The 19,469-nt window shown below is 39.8% G+C and overlaps 1 protein-coding gene across 50 annotated transcripts in view; it reads right to left on the reverse strand.

Annotated features, from left to right (window-relative positions):
• LOC110501241 (LIM domain only protein 7) overlaps window positions 1-19,469 on the reverse strand; it is a 137,434-nt gene that overhangs the window by 21,837 nt on the left and 96,128 nt on the right. For 19 of the 50 annotated variants that reach the window (XM_090215125.1, XM_090215120.1, XM_090215126.1 and 16 more), the window contains 8 exons: window positions 14,614-14,898; window positions 13,705-13,819; window positions 7,907-8,068; window positions 5,922-6,109; window positions 5,690-5,753; window positions 5,207-5,266; window positions 2,604-2,629; window positions 1,857-1,961 (listed from right to left, as the gene is read on the reverse strand). In XM_090215125.1, the coding sequence (XP_090071251.1) occupies window positions 1,857-1,961; window positions 2,604-2,629; window positions 5,207-5,266; window positions 5,690-5,753; window positions 5,922-6,109; window positions 7,907-8,068; window positions 13,705-13,819; window positions 14,614-14,898 (1,005 nt within the window). The remainder of the gene's footprint in view (window positions 1-1,856; window positions 1,962-2,603; window positions 2,630-5,206; window positions 5,267-5,689; window positions 5,754-5,921; window positions 6,110-7,906; window positions 8,069-13,704; window positions 13,820-14,613; window positions 14,899-19,469) is intronic. The other 31 variants (XM_090215147.1, XM_090215133.1, XM_090215129.1 and 28 more) reach the window with 3 other exon arrangements.

Here is a 19,469-nt window from a genome sequence, read left to right on the forward strand (position 1 = left end):
CATCTGCTAACCATGTGTATGTGACCATTAACATCTGCTAACCATGTGTATGTGACCATTAACATCTGCTAACCATGTGTATGTGACCAATAACATCTGCTAACCATGTGTATGTGACCATTAACATCTGCTAACCATGTGTATGTGACCATTAACATCTGCTAACCATGTGTATGTGACCATCTGCTAACCCTGTGTATGTGACCATCTGCTAACCCTGTGTATGTGACCAATACATTTGATTTGACTTCCAGGGCCTGCCTGATTTTGTGAGGGCTTATTCCTCTCTGTCAGTGGTAGAGTTTTGTTTTGCTTTTATGTATTTTTGCTGTTTGTTATTTGCCTGGTTTTGGGGGACTTAACTGTTTATTGGTCCTTGTGCCTGTATGTTGGCTAGACCCAGCTGAATAAATACGTCTACATTGGAAGCTTTGCTCTCTGCGTCTGACTCCACACCCACCACTCCTAGCTTTCGTGACAAACATACACTGAACATAAATATAAATGCAACAATTTCAAAGATTTTACTGAGTTACAGTTCGTTCATATAAGGAAATCTGTCAACTGAAATAAATTCCTTAGGCCCTAATCTATGGATTTCACATGACTGGGCAGGGGAACAGCCACGGGTGGGCTGGGAGGGGCTAGGCCCACGCACTTCCAAGCCAGGCCCACCCACTGGGGAGCCAGACCAAGCCAATCAGAATGAGTTTCTCCCCACAAAAGGTTTTATTACAGACAGAAATACTACTTAGTTTCATTAGCTGTCTGGGTGGCTGATCACAGATGATCCCGCAGGTGAAAAAGCCGGATGTGGAGGTCCTGGGCTGGCATGGTTACACATGGTCTGTGGACCTACTCCCAAATTCTCTAAAACGACGTTGCAGGCGACATATGGTAGAGAAATTAACAAATTCTCTGGCAACAGCTCTGGTGGACATTCCTGCAGTCAGCATGCCAATTGCGCACTCCCTCAAAACTTGAGACATCTGTCGCATTGTGCGAGGTGAGAAAACTGCATGTTTTACAGTGGCCTTTTATTGTCCACAGCACAAGGTATACCTGTGTAATGATGATGCTTTTTAATCCGCTTCTTGATATGACACACCTGTCAGGTGGATGGATTATCTTGGAAAAGGAGAAATGCTGACTAACAGGGGTGTTAACAAATTTGTGCACAAAATTTGAGAGAAATAAGGTTTTTGTGCTTATAGAGCATTTCTGGGATCTTTTATTTCAGCTCATGAAACATGGGACCAACACTTTACATGTTGCGTTTATATTTTTGTTCAGTATAATTTCACAGTAGGTAAAGTGCCTTCGCTCATACAACAACTGACATCCCTGAAATCCCAACAAGGAAGAAATTGCCATATTTTTGTCTACCAAAACCCAACAAAGGGCAATAGGAAGACAAGCTAGACGAATTACATAAGATCCAAGACTAACAGGAGTCTACCTAACTCCTGGCCATGAAAACAGAAACAATCCCAGATGTTTCACATCAAACCGCTCAGTTTGTTTTTACAAGCTCTATACTCCAGCTACGTCCCCCAAAGTAGGTGAACTTGGGTAGAAGCTTGGCAGAAAATCTATCTGTCTCACTAAGAAATTAGGCCGTTTGACCTGCGGGGAATATAGGGTGGAGGAACAACGAGCCTTGGCCTCTAGTCTACAGCTGCTCTGCAGGGGTCAGGTTGGACACCTTTTGAAGCAAGGTTTATGTAATGTAAAGTGGAACCAAATGTTCTACTGTGGACACAGATGCACATGAGCCCACACACATGAGCCCACACACATGTGCATACATACACATCAAAACAACCCCACCACCAACACCCACTACAGTGTTTCACCTGTAGAAGTCGCTCCTGCTCTTTCTGCCACTTCTCCTGCCTCCGGCGCTCCTCCTCCAGGTCCCAGGACCAGTGGTTAGAGGGAGCGATGGAGGGAACGGGCATCTGACGGAAGAGAGACATTGCCTTTATAGGTCAAACTTATCCTGCCATTACACTAATAACAACATTCTTTCCCCCTATCTGATGCTTGAATACAAGTCATTCAATCAACAAAACTATTTGGGTTTCCCCAACCCTTATACATATTTTCATACATTTCACTTGTTTTTTATTTCATTGTTTCATCGTTTATGTATTAACGTGCTACCCATGTACAGTATTTCAGTTTCTATGACTAAGATGAGAAGTACAAACTTGTACTTGAACTGTTCCACAGTAGGTTATTCCTTCCGTGAGCCTTTTCAAAGTGAGCTGCAGACGATTCAGTCCACTCAAGTTATCATAATCATCATCCAGTTTCAAAGATTGTTCATTGTACAACACTCAACGACACAAAGGTTGGGGAATTCTCTGCCCTGTAGTCAAGGTAACTGGGCAATCAAGGGGTTTAAGGGAGCAACGGATCCTGCCCCTCGGGTGGTAGTTAAATAACCCACAACTATTCCACATAGTAAAGATGTCACTCACAAAGAAGCTGTCATGCTTGAGAACGCAGTTGAGAGGGTTAGGGTTACCCTAACCCAAAAACCCCAACCACTTGTTTTAGAAAACAATTTTTTTTACATTTTAAATAGTATTACTTACATCTGATATCGCAGAATCTGATCCTCCTTGAAAAAAGAATAAACATAATCAAATAGCTCTAATGTTTACAGTTATATCTCAGAGTGTTATACATCATTCAGTATGCTGCCACGTCAAGTACACTGTTTTTATATTCCAAAATACTACATCATTGCCACGTTTGTCAAGACAACTGAACGTTTGCTAAAGCGGACACAGAACCTAGGATTTTAGCGTTTAAACTTTTAAAACTATTAAATGGTGTTTAAACTTGAACCCTCAGCTATAATTAGAGATGTTTTAAAATCAAGCCTGAAGCAAACAAAATGTGTTTTTTAAATTCACCTCCTGTGTTGCCAATAATGCCACAAGGAGTATACAATTTGACAGAATACCAGTCTTTGATATTCTGTCAAATAGTAGGTACCAACATACTGCATGGTAGGTACCAACATACTGTTGGTGTGGTACCAAAGCACATCACACTAACTAGATCAGTGTATTAACATCTCATGAAAATAAAATCATTTTTAAACAGATCACAACAAGCACAAGATGCAAACAGGAATAGCAGACAAAAATCTAAATAAGTCACCAAAAATCATGTTGATATATTGATGCATGCAGAAGCATTGGCTATTAGTAAAAACACAAGAGCACCAGCATAGCACAGCACAGCATGCAAGGTTGAGTGGGAGGGGAACCAATGTGTGACACCTGGACATCACACCAACATACTGTACCACACACCTGACTACACATGGCACCTGAGTTAGACTTGTGATAGTATAACTTTTCAGGCTTAAGAGCCATAGATGCACGTACAGTGAGGTCTGAAATTATTGACATCCTTGCTAAAGGAGTAAATATGACTGTATCAAATAAATAGGCTAAATTGTATGCAAAAACAAAAAGGGGGAAATTACATTATTTGGTACTTTCAGTACCAGTTAAAAGTTTGGACACCTACTCATTCAAGGGTTTTTCTTAATTTTTTACTACTTTCTGCACTGTAGAATAATAGTGAAGTCATCAAAACAGTGAAACTACTCACATGGAATCATGTAGTAACCACAAGGTGTTAAACAAATCTAAATATATTTTACGTGAGATTCTTGAAAGTAGCCACCCTTTGCCTTGATGACAGCTTTGCACACTCTTGGCATTCTCTCAACAAGCTTCATGAGGTAGTCACCTGGAATGCATTTCAATTAACAGGTGTGCCTTGTTAAAAGTTAAATAGTGGAATTTCTTTCCTTCTTAATGTGTTTGAGCCAATCAGTTGTGTTGTGACAAGGTAGGGTTGGTATACAGAATATAGTCCTATTTGGTAAAAGACCAAGTCCATATTAAGGCAAGAACAGCTCAAATGAGCAAAGAGAAACGACAGTCCATCATTATCTTAAGTCATGAAGGTCACTCAATTTTGAAAATGTCAAGAACTTTGAAAGTTTCTTCAAGTAAAACCAAGCGCTATGATGAAACTGGCTCTCATGAGGACCGCCACAGGAAAGGAAGACCCAGAGTTACCTCTGCTGCAGAGGATAAGTTCATTAGAGTTACCAGCCTCAGAAATTGCAGCCCAAATAAATGCTTCACAGAGTTCAATTAACAGACACACCTCAACATCAACTGTTCAGAGGAGACTGTGTGAAATCAGGCCTTCATGGTCAAATTTCTGCAAAGAAATAACTATTAAAGGACACCAATAATAAGAAGACTTACTTGGGCCAAGAAAACGAGCAATGGACATTAGAAGGGTGGAAATCTGTCCTATGGTCTGATGAGTCCAAGACTTTTGGTTCCAACCGCTATGTCTTTGTGAGACGTAGTTCCCACCATAAAGCATGGAGGAGGAGGTGTGAGGGTGGTTTGCTGGTGACACTGTCAGTTATTTATTTAGAATTAAAGGCACACTTAACCAGCATGGCTACCACAGCATTCTGCAGCGATACGCCATCCCATCTGGTTTGCGCTTAGTGGGACTATCATTTGTTTTCAACAGGACAATGAGCCAGCCCTCCTCCAGGCTGTGTTAGGGCTATTTGACTAAGAAGGAGAGCGATTGAGTGCTGCATCAGATGACCTGGCCTCAACGATCACGCAACCTGAACCCAATTGAGATGGTTTGGGATGAGTTGGACCGCAGAGTGAAGGAAAAGCAGCCAACAAGTGCTCAGCATATATGGGAACTCCTTAAAGACTGTTGGAAAAGCATTCCAGGTGAAGCTGGTTGAGAGAATGCCAAGAGTATGCAAAGTTGCCATCAATGCAAACATGCAGTCGGAAAAAGGCATTGGCTTCAAAGACAACCTAAAAACAAACAACAAAAAGCCCAAAAAGCAGCGGGCCCAACACGGAGCCCTGGGGAACTGCTGAGTATTCAACTTTTTTCTCTCAACCTTCCCGTAATCATCTAAATTTAAAAAACAATTGATCATAATGATTAGGTTAAGTCATAGTTGAGCCAAAACCCTTTATACCAGGTCAGGTAGGTCCATAGGAGAACCACTGGGATAGAGAGAAAGAGATGGAAGCCCAGAGCACCCAGCCTCCTGATAGTAACACAGACTATTGCTAATAACCCGTCACCAATACCAGGGCACAGTCAGGGCCTTTTTTACCTTGTTCAAAAAACTCTGACCTCCGTTTTAAGTTTTTCAAAGATATGGGTTCTACAGACTCTACGTGAGAGATGGAGAAATCAGAACAGGAACACAGAGTGTAAGGGAGGAGCTGGGAGAGAAACATTGAAGTAATAGCTTCTACAGTATCATGGCATGGGTAACATCTATCAAAATCTACATCATCCCCCACTGAAAACATGACAATTTCATTAGGATTACGTCGTCACATTCAAAATAAAAACAAACTTATATAAGCTCAGGCCAGCTCTTTCCAAAATGCTCACACAAACATATCCAACATTACAAGCAAACAGAACATCATAATATCATCAGTACATAATTGAGCAAGGAGCATTTCACCATCAAAAACACATACAGTCCCAAAGAGAGAATGTTGTCATTTCTTTCTCAAGCTTGTTGATGTTAATAAAGGCTAAGTCATAAACACTCTGGTTAGTATCTCTGCTCTATGCTCTTTACCTTTGTTTTTCATGGTCACCGTCTTGTCACGGGAACCTCCATTCATTCCAATGGATGCCACATCCTGCAACAAGATGAAGGAATGTCCTATATCAATGCCCTTACCAACCGTTTCACAACATATTTGCAACTTTGTGATAATGCAATATCTTATCTGGGTATTTGTGAGTAGAAAGCTAACAAGAAACACTAGAACACTATCAACAACATGAGGTCTTCGTGTAAAACTCACAATGATTTGTTGGATGCCGATTTCCTTGGTGGTTTCTATGGATCCCTGAGATGTGAAAGCCAAGCTGGAGGTTGAGTTAACAGTGGCTGTGTTGGGGGAACCTATAAATGTTGAATGATGATTCATACTGGTCAGATTGATGGTCTTATGGCTTTTGCACGGCAGGGAAGGTAGGTCTCTGTCCCAGTCTGAACATCGCAGACACATGACAATGGCAAAGAATCAAAGGGGGGTGTGTGTGAGAGAGAGTGAAAGACAATGTATGTGTGTAAGAGAGAGTATGTGTGTGTGCGTGAAAGCACAGTATTAGGAAAGGTACTTTAAAAGTACTACTATACAACTATAGGACAAAGTACAGACGCTACAGCTTGGAAGGGACAATAAGATTGTTTTGTTATTCACAAGAACAGCGGGAGGATTTAGAAACCACCTTCCCAACCCATGCACAATCTACAAACCCCTAAGATTTACCAACAGGCTTACACGCTCTCCTGCAAAAGTGTCTATTATGCAACGTAATAGACTGATTAATGTTTTGGTGGTGTAATCGTGTTATAATAGCATGTGTAAGCCTGTTGGGGAAAACATACTGTAAATAGACCAAGTCTGGACACATTAGGCCCTGTGCTAGAGTTTGGGTTAACTCTCCATAAGGTGGGCCCTGTACCAGAGTGTGGGTTAACTCTCCATAAGGTGGACCCTGTACCAGAGTTTGGGTTAACTCTCCATAAGATGGACCCTGTACCAGAGTTTGGGTTAACTCTCCATAAGGTGGGCTCTGTACCAGAGTTTGGGTTAACTCTCCATAAGGTGGGCTCTGTACCAGAGTTTGGGTTAACTCTCCATAAGGTGGACCCTGTACCAGAGTTTGGGTTAACTCTCCATAAGGTGGGCTCTGTACCAGAGTTTGGGTTAACTCTCCATAAGGTGGACCCTGTACCAGAGGTTGGGTTAACTCTCCATAAGGTAGGCACCACATAAGGAATGCACACAGGAGAACAGAGGGAAGACAGAAACAGACAGAGATAAACATTCAGAAACAAACATACACAAACAGACAGAGAAGGGAAGAAAGAAACAGAAATACAGAGATACAGGCAGACGAAAAGTAAAACAGACAGACAGTCAAAACTGAGCTCCCATATCACTAACTAAAAGGTTATCCTTAAGGACCTCAGCCACCCAAGCCACGGTCTGTTCACTCTGCTACCATCTAGCAGACAGAGACGGTACAGGTGCATCAGAGCCGGGACTGAGAAACAGCTTCTATCACCAGGCCATCAGACTGTTGAACAGCCATCACTAATGGCTACCTGCCCGGTACTCTGTCCTGCACCTTGAGACTAATGCCCCATGTATATACTGTAGAGACATTGAACACTGGTGACTTCATATACTGTTAATATACTGTTGTTTAATCACTGTGGATGTATATACTGTATTCTTGAGATAGCTCATTCTACTATACCTATTACTGGGCATACCCTTTTCTTTTCCAAATGATATACTGTCTATACACACCACATATTTATATTCTGGACTCTGACACTGCTCACTCTAATATATCTACTTTGAATTGTTAATAAGACTCGTTTTGACATTTCTTGATCAGATTTTTAGATTATGTATTTGTATTGTATTTGCTAGACATTCTACTGTGCTATTGGAGCTAGTAACAAGCATTTTGCTGCACCTGCTATAACACCAACAAATCTGTGTACGTGATCAATAAACTTGATTTGATCCCAGAATAGACTAGAAAACTATTGAGACAATGAAATTATAATTAAACTGCCATGAAATAATTGAGCACAACAATTTACTGACCAATTCAATGTGTCACAATAGTTTACCAACACAACAAACAAAAACAACACTGACACTAAAAATACAAATTCTCGACGTGCCTCAAACAACCACACGCAGACATTTGCACGCACGCACACACATGCCCGCACACTCTCTCTCTCCAGTCGTCTACTCACTGTTCCTGCCGTGGCGACGTATGTCCATGGTGAGGCTGCCCTGCTGCAGGGCCTGCTCTGTGCTGCTCTTCCACTCGCCGTAGCTCATCTCTGCCACCCTGTGCCCGCTCACCGCCAGCACCTCGTCTCCCACCTGCAGTTGGCACAGCTCCGCTGGGCTGCCTGGGGGGCACAGAGATGGGCAGAGAGGTCAGATAGACAGGGTTCTGATATAGATAATGTAATGTGGAGGGCACAAGGGGTGAGATAGAGGACATGTGTCAGAGTAGCAATGTAGAGTTCAAGATAAGGGTAAGATGTCAAAATAGAAAGACATGCCCGAGAAAAGAATTTGCAGAAACTCGTTACTAAAGACGGAGTCATCTATGATTCTCAGAATAATATTTTAAGGCAGATGTTCTCTTTTCCGTCTCATCCTCTGCCACTGAAGGAAGATTATGGTAAGGAATTCCTTTCCAAATAATATAAAAAATGGAAAATTAACAAATGTACAGAAAGATCAGTGCGAAGGCCAAATTACAGAGGAATAACTTTTTGAGGCAATTAAGGTTATTAAATCCTTTCACCAGGGCTTGATGGCATACCGGGAGAGGTATATCAAGTATTTTTTGCTAGATTGTTTTAACTACTCCTATAGAAATGGTAGTCTGTCAGGTACTCAGCAGGAAGGTCTGATTTCTCTATTATTAAAACAAGACCCAGATGGTAAATATAAAGACCCGGTCTATCTAAAAAACTGGAGGCCCCTTACACTTCAATGTTGTGATGCAAAAATACTGGCGAAATGCATAGCACTCCGAATTAAAAGGGTTTTACCAGGTTGTGTTCATCCTGATCAGACAGGTTTTTTTACATGGACGATACATTGGAGATAATATACGACGAGTACTAGAAATAATAAAACATCATGTAAAATATAAGAAGCCAGGAATGGTATTTATAGCGGATTTTGAAAGGCATTTGATAAAGTAAGACTGGATTTTATTTATAAATGCCTGGATTTTTTCAATTTCGGTAATTCTCATAAAATGGGTAAAAATAATGTATAGCAACCCCAAGTGTAATATAGTAAATAACGGCTACTTCTCAGAGAGTTTTGAATTGTCAAGAGGAGTTAAACAAGGGTGTCCGCTGTCACCATGTCTATTCGTTATGGCCATCGAAATGCTAGCTACTAAAATCAGATAACAACATTAGAGGATTAGAAATCCAAGGCTTAAGAACAGTGTCCATGTGTGCCGATGACTCAAGTTTTATATTAAGTCCGCAAGCTAGATCCCTGCAATGTCTCATTGAAGATCTAGATAACTTTACTGTACTCTCTGGATTAAAACCTAATTATGATAAGTGTACAATATTACGTATTGGATCTTTAAAAAATACAACTTTTACATGTCTCTGCAGTTTACCTATAAAATGGGCTGATGGTGAAGTAGACATACTCAGTATTCATTTCACAAAATATATAAATAAGCTCTCCACAATGAATTTCAATAAAAAACTTGTAAAAATAGACAAGATCCTGCAACCATGGAGAGAGAGGTCTATTTATGGAAAAATTGCCCTGATTAACTACTTAGTCATATCTCAGTTTTCTCACTTACTTATGGCGCTGCCTACTCCTGATTATTTGTTTTTCAAATTATTTGAGCAAAGAATATTTAGCTTTATCTGGGACGCTAAACCAGACATAATAAAACATGCCTATCTATATAATGAATATGAATTGGGTGGGTTGAGATTATTAAATATAAAAGCACTAAAGCTCTCTCTAAAAGCTTCACTCATTCAAAGGTTTTATTTGAACTCTAAATGGTTCTCAAGTAGATTGCTAAGAAAAGCTCATCCATTGTTTAAAAATGGCCTTTTTGCATTTGTGCAGATTGCCATGTCTCATTTTCAATTAACTGAAAATGATACTTTTTTCAAAGTATCTCTCTTTTTCAAACAAGCATTGCAGAGCTGGCTACAATTTCAATTTCACCCCCTCTCCACAATGAATTTCAATAAAAAACTTGTAAAAATAGACAAGATCCTGCAACCATGGAGAGAGAGGTCTATTTATGGAAAAATTGCCCTGATTAACTACTTAGTCATATCTCAGTTTTCTCACTTACTTATGGCGCTGCCTACTCCTGATTATTTGTTTTTCAAATTATTTGAGCAAAGAATATTTAGCTTTATCTGGGACGCTAAACCAGACATAATAAAACATGCCTATCTATATAATGAATATGAATTGGGTGGGTTGAGATTATTAAATATAAAAGCACTAAAGCTCTCTCTAAAAGCTTCACTCATTCAAAGGTTTTATTTGAACTCTAAATGGTTCTCAAGTAGATTGCTAAGAAAAGCTCATCCATTGTTTAAAAATGGCCTTTTTGCATTTGTGCAGATTGCCATGTCTCATTTTCAATTAACTGAAAATGATACTTTTTTCAAAGTATCTCTCTTTTTCAAACAAGCATTGCAGAGCTGGCTACAATTTCAATTTCACCCCCTGAAAAGATAGAACAAATATTACAACAAATATTATGGCTGAACTCAAATGTGTTGGTTGATAAAACACATGTGTTTATGGGAAAGATGTTTTAAAGGGTATTTTGTTCTTAATAAATTATATTGTATATTGGAATGGTAGAGTTATGTCCTTCATGGAGTTATCAGAATTGTACTGAAAGGTCTGCGCAATCCAAGAGTACAACCAATTGATTACAGCATTACCCCAAAAATGGAAGAGGCAGATGGCAGCGGGAGGAGGTAGGGAACTGGTCTGTCTGCCCATTATAAAGGATCAAAACTGGCAGAGGAATAAAAATAGCATAAATAGGAAAGTATACCAGTTTCATTTGAGGACCAGGATGTTGACAACTGTATCATACAGATTGCAAAATAGTTGGGAAGAGATTTTTGATGTACCGATTCCATGGTAATTGATATATAAAACAATGCTTCAGATTCAAGACTTAGTGCTTTTCAGCTAAAATTATTTTATAGAATTTTTTCAACAAAATGTTGAATATTTGGGGCTTAAAATCATCGAAGCTCTGCAGATTTTGTTGTGAGGATACAGAATCAATAGACCATTTATTTTGGTATTGCCCTCAGGTAGCCTGTTTCTGGTCTCAGGTTCAGAAATGGCTGAAAATGCATAGCATTGATCTAAAATTGACCCTAGAAATAGTACTGTTAGGAGATCTGGAGAGACCAGGTCAGTGAATTACTTATATACTAATACTCTTAGTAAAAGTATTCATCTTCAACTTGCAACCTGTGGATTCTATTAAATTAGATAGATTGAAATTGTTTCCTAAACATCACAGCATAGTTGAAAGATATGTGTTGTGTAAAAACCCAAAGTGGGTGGCCAGCAGAGATAGGTGGGATGGGCTGAGGGAAGCTGAGGGTTGGTATGTGGAATTGGAGTTGCTGTGTGGGAGATAGAATGATGGTCAAAGATAAAAGTAAAAATAAAGTCTAAATAAAACATAACATAAAAGTACGTTTGAGTGACACTGAGGGGCAGTGTTTTTACAACTAATGCCAGTTTGCCTGAGGCTGAAGCCGTGCAGGTGTTTGTACACATGCATATACACACACTCTCATTCAATTAAACACATACAAGAACACACACATACATGTAATAGTGCCCGACATGCACACAAACATATACAGTTGGCATTGCTGTTATGATTTTAGTTGTCCTTGATGTCCTTTGATTTAAATGTATTATTTTGTTTTATAATGTTTTTCCATTGATGTTTTATTCTGTCTTTTCCTTTTTTCTCTTTAGTTCATTCTCTTGGTTGTTGGTGTATTGGGGGGGGGGGGGGGGGTTCTTGAGGGTGGGGAATGGAATTAACTGTATTTTAGATTTTTCTTAGTGGGGGGGGGGGTGGGGGACAGTGGGAGGGGTCTCGAATGGTTGAGGGACAGCTATTGGGGAACTGTGGGGGGATCTTGGAGGGTTCGGGTTCACATTTTTTGGCCTGGTGGTAGATCGGTCAACGTGCCCTTGAGCAGGGCATTTGACCCTGGATGCTTCTGTGTGTCGCTCTGAATGGGAATCTGTTGGATGACTGGTATGATGTAGTTGTTGAGCGGCTTCACTGCAAGTATATTGTATGTTTAGAATATTCAATACATTAATTTACATTATATATTTTTTTATAAAAGACATGCCCGAGATAGGACAAGGCAGGGATTGCAATAAACCATCTCAATTATTTAAAGTGGCTTCTGCTTCTTGTCTCCTTCCCTCATCTGCACTGATGGGGTGGTATGACAACAGGTGACAGCTACTCCCATAGCAAATTAGGGCAAACCTAACCTACAGTATAAGCATGAATGCGAACATCACCGTTACCATAACTAGAAACAGCGATTCCACCATTTTGTGCACAGAGTGGCATCAGTACCTTTTTCAGTGGTGCAGCGATAGCCAAGTGATTCCTTAGTACATATATATAGGCTAGAGAGAGACAGGGCCAGCAGATCTGACCCAGATAGAGGCTGCCCTACATAAGGCCTGTCACACGCTCTGTTACTTGGTCCCATCGGGTCCTACTAGCTCACGAACTGAAGAACACCAGCAGTGTTCTGACTGAAATACAGGGCTCATTGTAATGGCTGGAATAGAATCAAATCAATGGTATCAAATCTGTCATGTAGAATAGAATAAAACTGTCCATCCAGGATGAACATTTTTATTTGGCATCACCTTACATTAAAAGGATCACATACACATACATTCTCACATCACACACATTTGAACTAGTCAGTCCATTATACTGCATAGACTAAAAACAGAGGACATTGATACATTCACTCACACTCTGCCCCAACTGCACTGGATGTTATAAGTACATTTGGGGCGGCAGGGTAGCCTAGCTGTTGAATGTCATGTTGTAAAATTACCCAAATTCTGAATAGTTACTTGCCTGATATTACTGTACATTCCTTTTTTTGTTGTAAGTGCCCTTTTTAATGTCGTAGACTCCATTCCCCCTCATGAAGATCCCCTACCTCTTCCCTGTCTACTGTACTCATGTGAAAGTCTGTCTTTAAGTAAAGTAATATGTATTTCTAAAATATATATTGTTTATGCAAATACAGTGGTTAACTGTTCTTTATTTCCTACCCTCGGAAGTACAGTATTGTCTGTCACTGTTTTTGTCATCTTGTGAACTAGGTCAGCTGAATCTCTGAAAGCTTTCTGAAATACAACAGTACTATCCAGTGTGACTGATCTGAGAAGTCATTTTGGTGTACTTGTTAATGCATGTCATTTATCTGTCAAACAAGCAAACCTAATCCTTTAAGCTTTTTTAAACTTTGCTTGTTCTTTATATCTTTCTGTGTGCGGTGTCCCTTTTATGGACCTATAACCTGTCTAATGTTACAATTGTAATAAAAAATGTATATGTTTGGAAGGTGTTGTCTGGTCCATTGCATTGCTCAGAACTGTTGACCCAACTCAATAGGTGGTCTGTCATGAACCGGTGTCTTATGTTCTGGTTGAGGTGTTCCCCTCATTAAACAGTAACTGGCATAGTCTGGTCTGCCATTTTAGCTAACCCTAGTCAGCAGGTGTTACTACAACACACTAGTCATGTCCGCAAAACCCCATAGTGAATTCTAAAGATACTTCAGTCATGTCTGCAAAAACACTACAGTAAATACTGAAGTATATCATGTGGAAGTTGTTACTTTGTGATTACCGTGTGTGTTTACCGTGTGTGTGTGTGTGTGTGTGTGTGTGTGTGTGTGTGTGTGTGTGTGTGTGTGTGTGTGTTTACCTGATTGGATGGAGGTGACGTGTGCTCCAGTGGAGTCCCACTCAGTCTGGAAGCCAAAGTCTCGACTGCTGTTGGGCTTCTGGTTGAGACTGATCCGCATGTCTGCGTAGCTCTCCTACACAACACACAAACACACACATTAAGAATGTTAGGCTGTGTTCCAAGCCAGGGAACGGATAACATTTGGTCTTCACTATGAATTATTAATTGCAGTCTGACAATGGCAAGCATCACTCCTACTGTCTCTCGCACTAGCTGCATAGAAGGGCTGGGAATTGCCAGAGACCTCACGATATTGCCAAAACAATACAATATATTGTCAAAAATAATATGTTGATACGTAACTACCCCCCCCCCCCCCCCATCACTACTACATAGTACAGTATGCATGCAGTATCCAGTGTAAATCGTAGTCACTCACTCAAGTTTGCTCTGAAAAATACTTATCTGCCTAATCAGGTTTTTTCCTGGCTAGTGGCGTGGCAATGGGCGCAGTCAGCGCAGATGAATTAGTTTGAACATTTTATAGGCCCCCCCATCTTGATGTTTAAAACATCAAACTTTAAGCCAATTTCCAGAAATTCTACATATTCCGCCATGTAGCTGAGAGAACATTTAGCAGTTTTAACTATAATTTCCTGCAAGTCTATGCATTTTGCCATGGCTAATGCTGTGTAATTTTGCTCAAACTTAATAAAAAAACAATACTGTTAAATTCATTGTTTTGGGAATTTTTTATTCCCCTGACTGTTTAGCTTTATTTTGGTGTTCTCAAAGATTCTATTATAAAAAAAGATATAGGCCATCATCTTTTCGACATACTTTATATTTGGTTTAAGTTGTTTAAGTTTAGTTCAGTGTTTTTTTTTGGGGGGGGGGGGCTTGATAGCAGCCAAAATCTAAGCCTACCTGGTTTGTGTCCTTTGCAGGTACAGGACTGACCGGGGCTGAGGAGGCCACTTTCGGGGGCTGGAGTGCAGTGAAAGGACTCCTGGCCTGAGGAGGGACCAGTGTGGGGTTCACTCCCCTTACCGTCTCTCTCTTTTCTTCTTCCTCCTCCTCCTCTTCCTCTCCTCCACTGCTGTTGGCAGAGTTGGAGTGGGAACGTGCCTCGTCCTCGGAGGTCATGACCTGGCTATAGCGGCTGGGGGCCGACGACTTCTTGGTGACATCCATCTCGCCGTTCACACTTTTCTGAGGAGTCAATATTTATATGGTTAACAAGGAGCCTATATTTACAGATCCTTCCTTCAGACCTTTGACATTTTGTTGTTTTACAGCCTTTAAAAACTATATTACATTGACATTTTGTGTCACTGGCCTGCAATACCCCATAACGTCAAAGGGGAATTGTGTTTTTAGAGTTTTTTTACAAATTAATTCAAAATTAAAAGTTGTCTACAGTCAATAAGCATTCAATCCCTGTGTTATGGAAAGCCTAAATACTGTAAGTTCAGGAATAAAACATTGCTTAAGAAGTCACATAAGTTGCATAGACTCATTCTGTGTGCAATAATAGTGTTTAAAATGGTTTTTGAATGACTATTTCATCTCTGTACCACACACATACAATTATCTGTAAGGTCTCTCAGTTGAGCAGTGAATTATAAACCTAGACTCAACCACAAACACCAAAGTTTTCCAATGCCTCGCAAAGGAGGGCACAAATTGGTAAATGGGTCAAAAGAAAAAGCTGACAATGAATATCCCTTTGAGCACGGTGAAGTTACTAATTACACTTTGGATGGGGTATCAATATAACCAGTCACTACAAAGACACAGGCAGCCTTCCTAACTCAGTTGCCCGAGAGAAAGCAAACCACTCAAGTATTTCACCATGAGGCCATTGGTGACTGACAGTTAGAGTTTAATGGCTGTGAAAGGAGAAAACTGAGGATGGATCAACAACACTGTAGTTACTCCACAATACTAACATAAATGACAGAGTGAGAAGAAGGAAGTCTGTACAGAATACAAATATTCCCAAACATGCATCCTGTTCGCAACAAGGTACTAAAGTAATACTGCAGAAAATGTGTCCTGAATTCAAAGTGTTGGGCAAATCCAACATCACTCTTCATGTTTTCAAGCATGGTGGTGGCTGTATCATGCTATGGGTATGGTTGTCATAGGCAATGACTAGGGAGTTTTTTAGGTTAAAAAGGAATAGAGCACAGGTGGACTCCAATCAAGTTGTAGAAACACGTCAAGGATGATCAATGGAAACTGGATGCACCTGAGCTCAACTTCAAACCTCATATCAAAGGGTCTGAATACTTATGTAAATATGGTATTTCTGTTTTCCATATTTAATCAATTTGCAAAAATGTCTAAAAACCTGTTTCGCTTTGTCATTATGGGGTATCGTGTGTAGATTAATTAAGGCTGTAACGTAACAAAATGTGGAAAAAGTCAAGTGGCCTGAATACTTCCCAAAGGTTATCTTCAGACGAGTCCCGTGACACTTTTGGGTGAGGAAAAACGGCCTCGTGTTTATGAGAGTCTCCCATTTCCATAGAGTGGTCATAATAGTTTGTAGGCCAAACCGTTCGGATGCTACAGTCATTTTTGCGTTGAGACCAATTTTCGGGATATTTCATGGTCTGACAAACACCGCTCTGGCTCTGCCACCTTTCACGCAGATGTGGAAGTGCGACATTGGCAGATGGGGTGGATTGAGATGCAAAAAATGTATATCTCTAGCGGCAGGTAGCCTAGTGGTTAGCGCGTTGGGCCAGTAACCGAAAGGTTACTGGATCGAATCCCCGAGCTGAAAAGTAAACATTTCTTGTTCTGCCCCTGAACGAGGCAGGGAACCCACTGTTCCCCGGTAGGCTGTCATTGTAAATAAGAATTTGTTCTTAACTGACTTGCCTAGTTAAATAAAGGTACAATTATTTTTTTTAATACATTTTTTAACTGACGGAGTGTGTGAGAATGTTGTATTATGTTAATTAGGTTGACGCACCGGTTAGAGCCTATGTGCACGTTTAATCAAAATTGTAATCTTAATTGGTGCATTTTAAACTGTCCTTTTGTGAGGCGCAGTAGATTACAATGGCTATGGACAGACTTGTGGATTAAACATTGACAGTATATCCCCACGCTCAACAAGAATGGCACCTCAAGTATGTTGACACATCTACACTGACATCACCCCAGTATACTGGAGCAAGACGGAAATGCAAAGAAACTGACCAGGCCAAAGACATTACAAGAGCTATTTTGTACATTTGTTACAGTCTTTGGTTTATAGCCGGGGATATGCGCCTGGTGGAAGTGCTCCAGACACTTTACAAACGTCCCCTGTGCAGCCACTTCAGCAAACAGGTAGTACTCGCTCTATATAAGCAAGCCAAAGTTTTCAATGAATTGTTGCGCTTACTCAAAGGCCCATTGCAGTCAAAAACATGATTTCCCTGTGCTTTATATATATATATATATATATATATATATATATATATATATATATATATATATATATATATTTGAAATAATACTGTGAAATTGTGAAAATTATGTTAATGTCCTTTTAGTAGAAGACCTGTTTTAAAAGACCCCCTGAAATTTCTGCCTGTTTTGACGGGATTTGGCCTGTCTGGTGACATCACCAGGTGGTAAATTAGTTAGACCAATAAGAAACCGCTATGCCAATGAAAGCTAGTTTACAGTTTTCCCCTTCCCACTCAGAAAAGACAATCCTGGAAAAATGATTGCTTGAGAAATTGCCCTATTATATATATATATTTTAACCATTTTACTTTAAAACAAATCAAGGTAAGGTACTTAATTGTTACCCATAATTGATTTGATATAGAGATAAAAACATCTGCATTGGATCTTTAACAGTGACACCCCATCACATTAGCCCGGAGTACCATGCTAGACACCTCCCTTTTATGAGAGTCACAAGTGTGCATCTGGCACTGAAGAATGCAGGGTGATGGTGTGTTTGTAACCTAGTGGGAAGTGGGAATTTAACACATACGACTGGGAAAAATCCACTTCAACAGCCCTCAAACTGGTAATTACTAGTGGGAAACTCATCTATACTGTTTCCTCAGTGCGACTAAGGAAACGGCCTCTAGAACAGCATTTGACAGGTAAATGCAACAACACATTATTAACAGTCTAAATGCCTGCTTTAGCAGTTGTGGTGTTAATGTGTTTTTTTACATTCTCGAGCAGTCTAAATGCCTGCTTTAGCAGTTGTAGTGATAATGTGTTTTTTTACATTCCAGAGCAGTCAAAATGCCTGCTTTAGCAGTTGTAGTGATAATGTGTTTTTTTACATTCCAGAGCAGTCAAAATGCCTGCTTTAGCAGTTGTAGTGATAATGTGTTTTTTTACATTCCTGAGCAGTCAAAATGCCTGCTTTAGCAGTTGTAGTGATAATGTGTTTTTTTACATTCCCGAGCAGTCTAAATGCCTGCTTTAGCAGTTGTAGTGATAATGTCTTTTTTTTACATTCCAGAGCAGTCTAAATGCCTGCTTTAGCAGTTGTAGTGATAATGTCTTTTTTTACATTCCCGAGCAGTCTAAATGCCTGCTTTAGCAGTTGTGGTGTTAATGTGTTTTTTTTACATTCCAGAGCAGTCAAAATGCCTGCTTTAGCAGTTGTAGTGATAATGTGTTTTTTTACATTCCTGAGCAGTCTAAATGCCTGCTTTAGCAGTTGTAGTGATAATGTCTTTTTTTTACATTCCAGAGCAGTCAAAATGCCTGCTTTAGCAGTTGTAGTGATAATGTCTTTTTTTTACATTCCAGAGCAGTCAAAATGCCTGCTTTAGCAGTTGTAGTGATAATGTCTTTTTTTTACATTCCCGAGCAGTCAAAATGCCTGCTTTAGCAGTTGTAGTGATAATGTGTTTTTTTACATTCCAGAGCAGTCAAAATGCCTGCTTTAGCAGTTGTAGTGATAATGTGTTTTTTTACATTCCCGAGCAGTCAAAATGCCTGCTTTAGCAGTTGTAGTGATAATGTGTTTTTTTACATTCCCGAGCAGTCAAAATGCCTGCTTTAGCAGTTGTAGTGTTAATGTGTTTTTTTACATTCCAGAGCAGTCTAAATGCCTGCTTTAGCAGTTGTAGTGATAATGTGTTTTTTTACATTCCCGAGCAGTCTAAATGCCTGCTTTAGCAGTTGTAGTGATAATGTGTTTTTTTACATTCCCGAGCAGTCTAAATGCCTGCTTTAGCAGTTGTAGTGATAATGTGTTTTTTTACATTCCAGAGCAGTCAAAATGCCTGCTTTAGCAGTTGTAGTGATAATGTGTTTTTTTACATTCCTGAGCAGTCAAAATGCCTGCTTTAGCAGTTGTAGTGATAATGTGTTTTTTTACATTCCCGAGCAGTCTAAATGCCTGCTTTAGCAGTTGTAGTGATAATGTCTTTTTTTTACATTCCAGAGCAGTCTAAATGCCTGCTTTAGCAGTTGTAGTGATAATGTGTTTTTTTACATTCCCGAGCAGTCTAAATGCCTGCTTTAGCAGTTGTGGTGTTAATGTGTTTTTTTACATTCCAGAGCAGTCAAAATGCCTGCTTTAGCAGTTGTAGTGATAATGTGTTTTTTTACATTCCTGAGCAGTCTAAATGCCTGCTTTAGCAGTTGTAGTGATAATGTCTTTTTTTTACATTCCAGAGCAGTCAAAATGCCTGCTTTAGCAGTTGTAGTGATAATGTCTTTTTTTTACATTCCAGAGCAGTCAAAATGCCTGCTTTAGCAGTTGTAGTGATAATGTCTTTTTTTTACATTCCCGAGCAGTC

The sequence above is a fragment of the Oncorhynchus mykiss genome, chromosome 22 (genome assembly GCF_057628025.1).
Source record: "Oncorhynchus mykiss isolate SJ-2025 chromosome 22, ASM5762802v1, whole genome shotgun sequence".
NCBI classification, from domain to species: domain Eukaryota; kingdom Metazoa; phylum Chordata; class Actinopteri; order Salmoniformes; family Salmonidae; genus Oncorhynchus; species Oncorhynchus mykiss.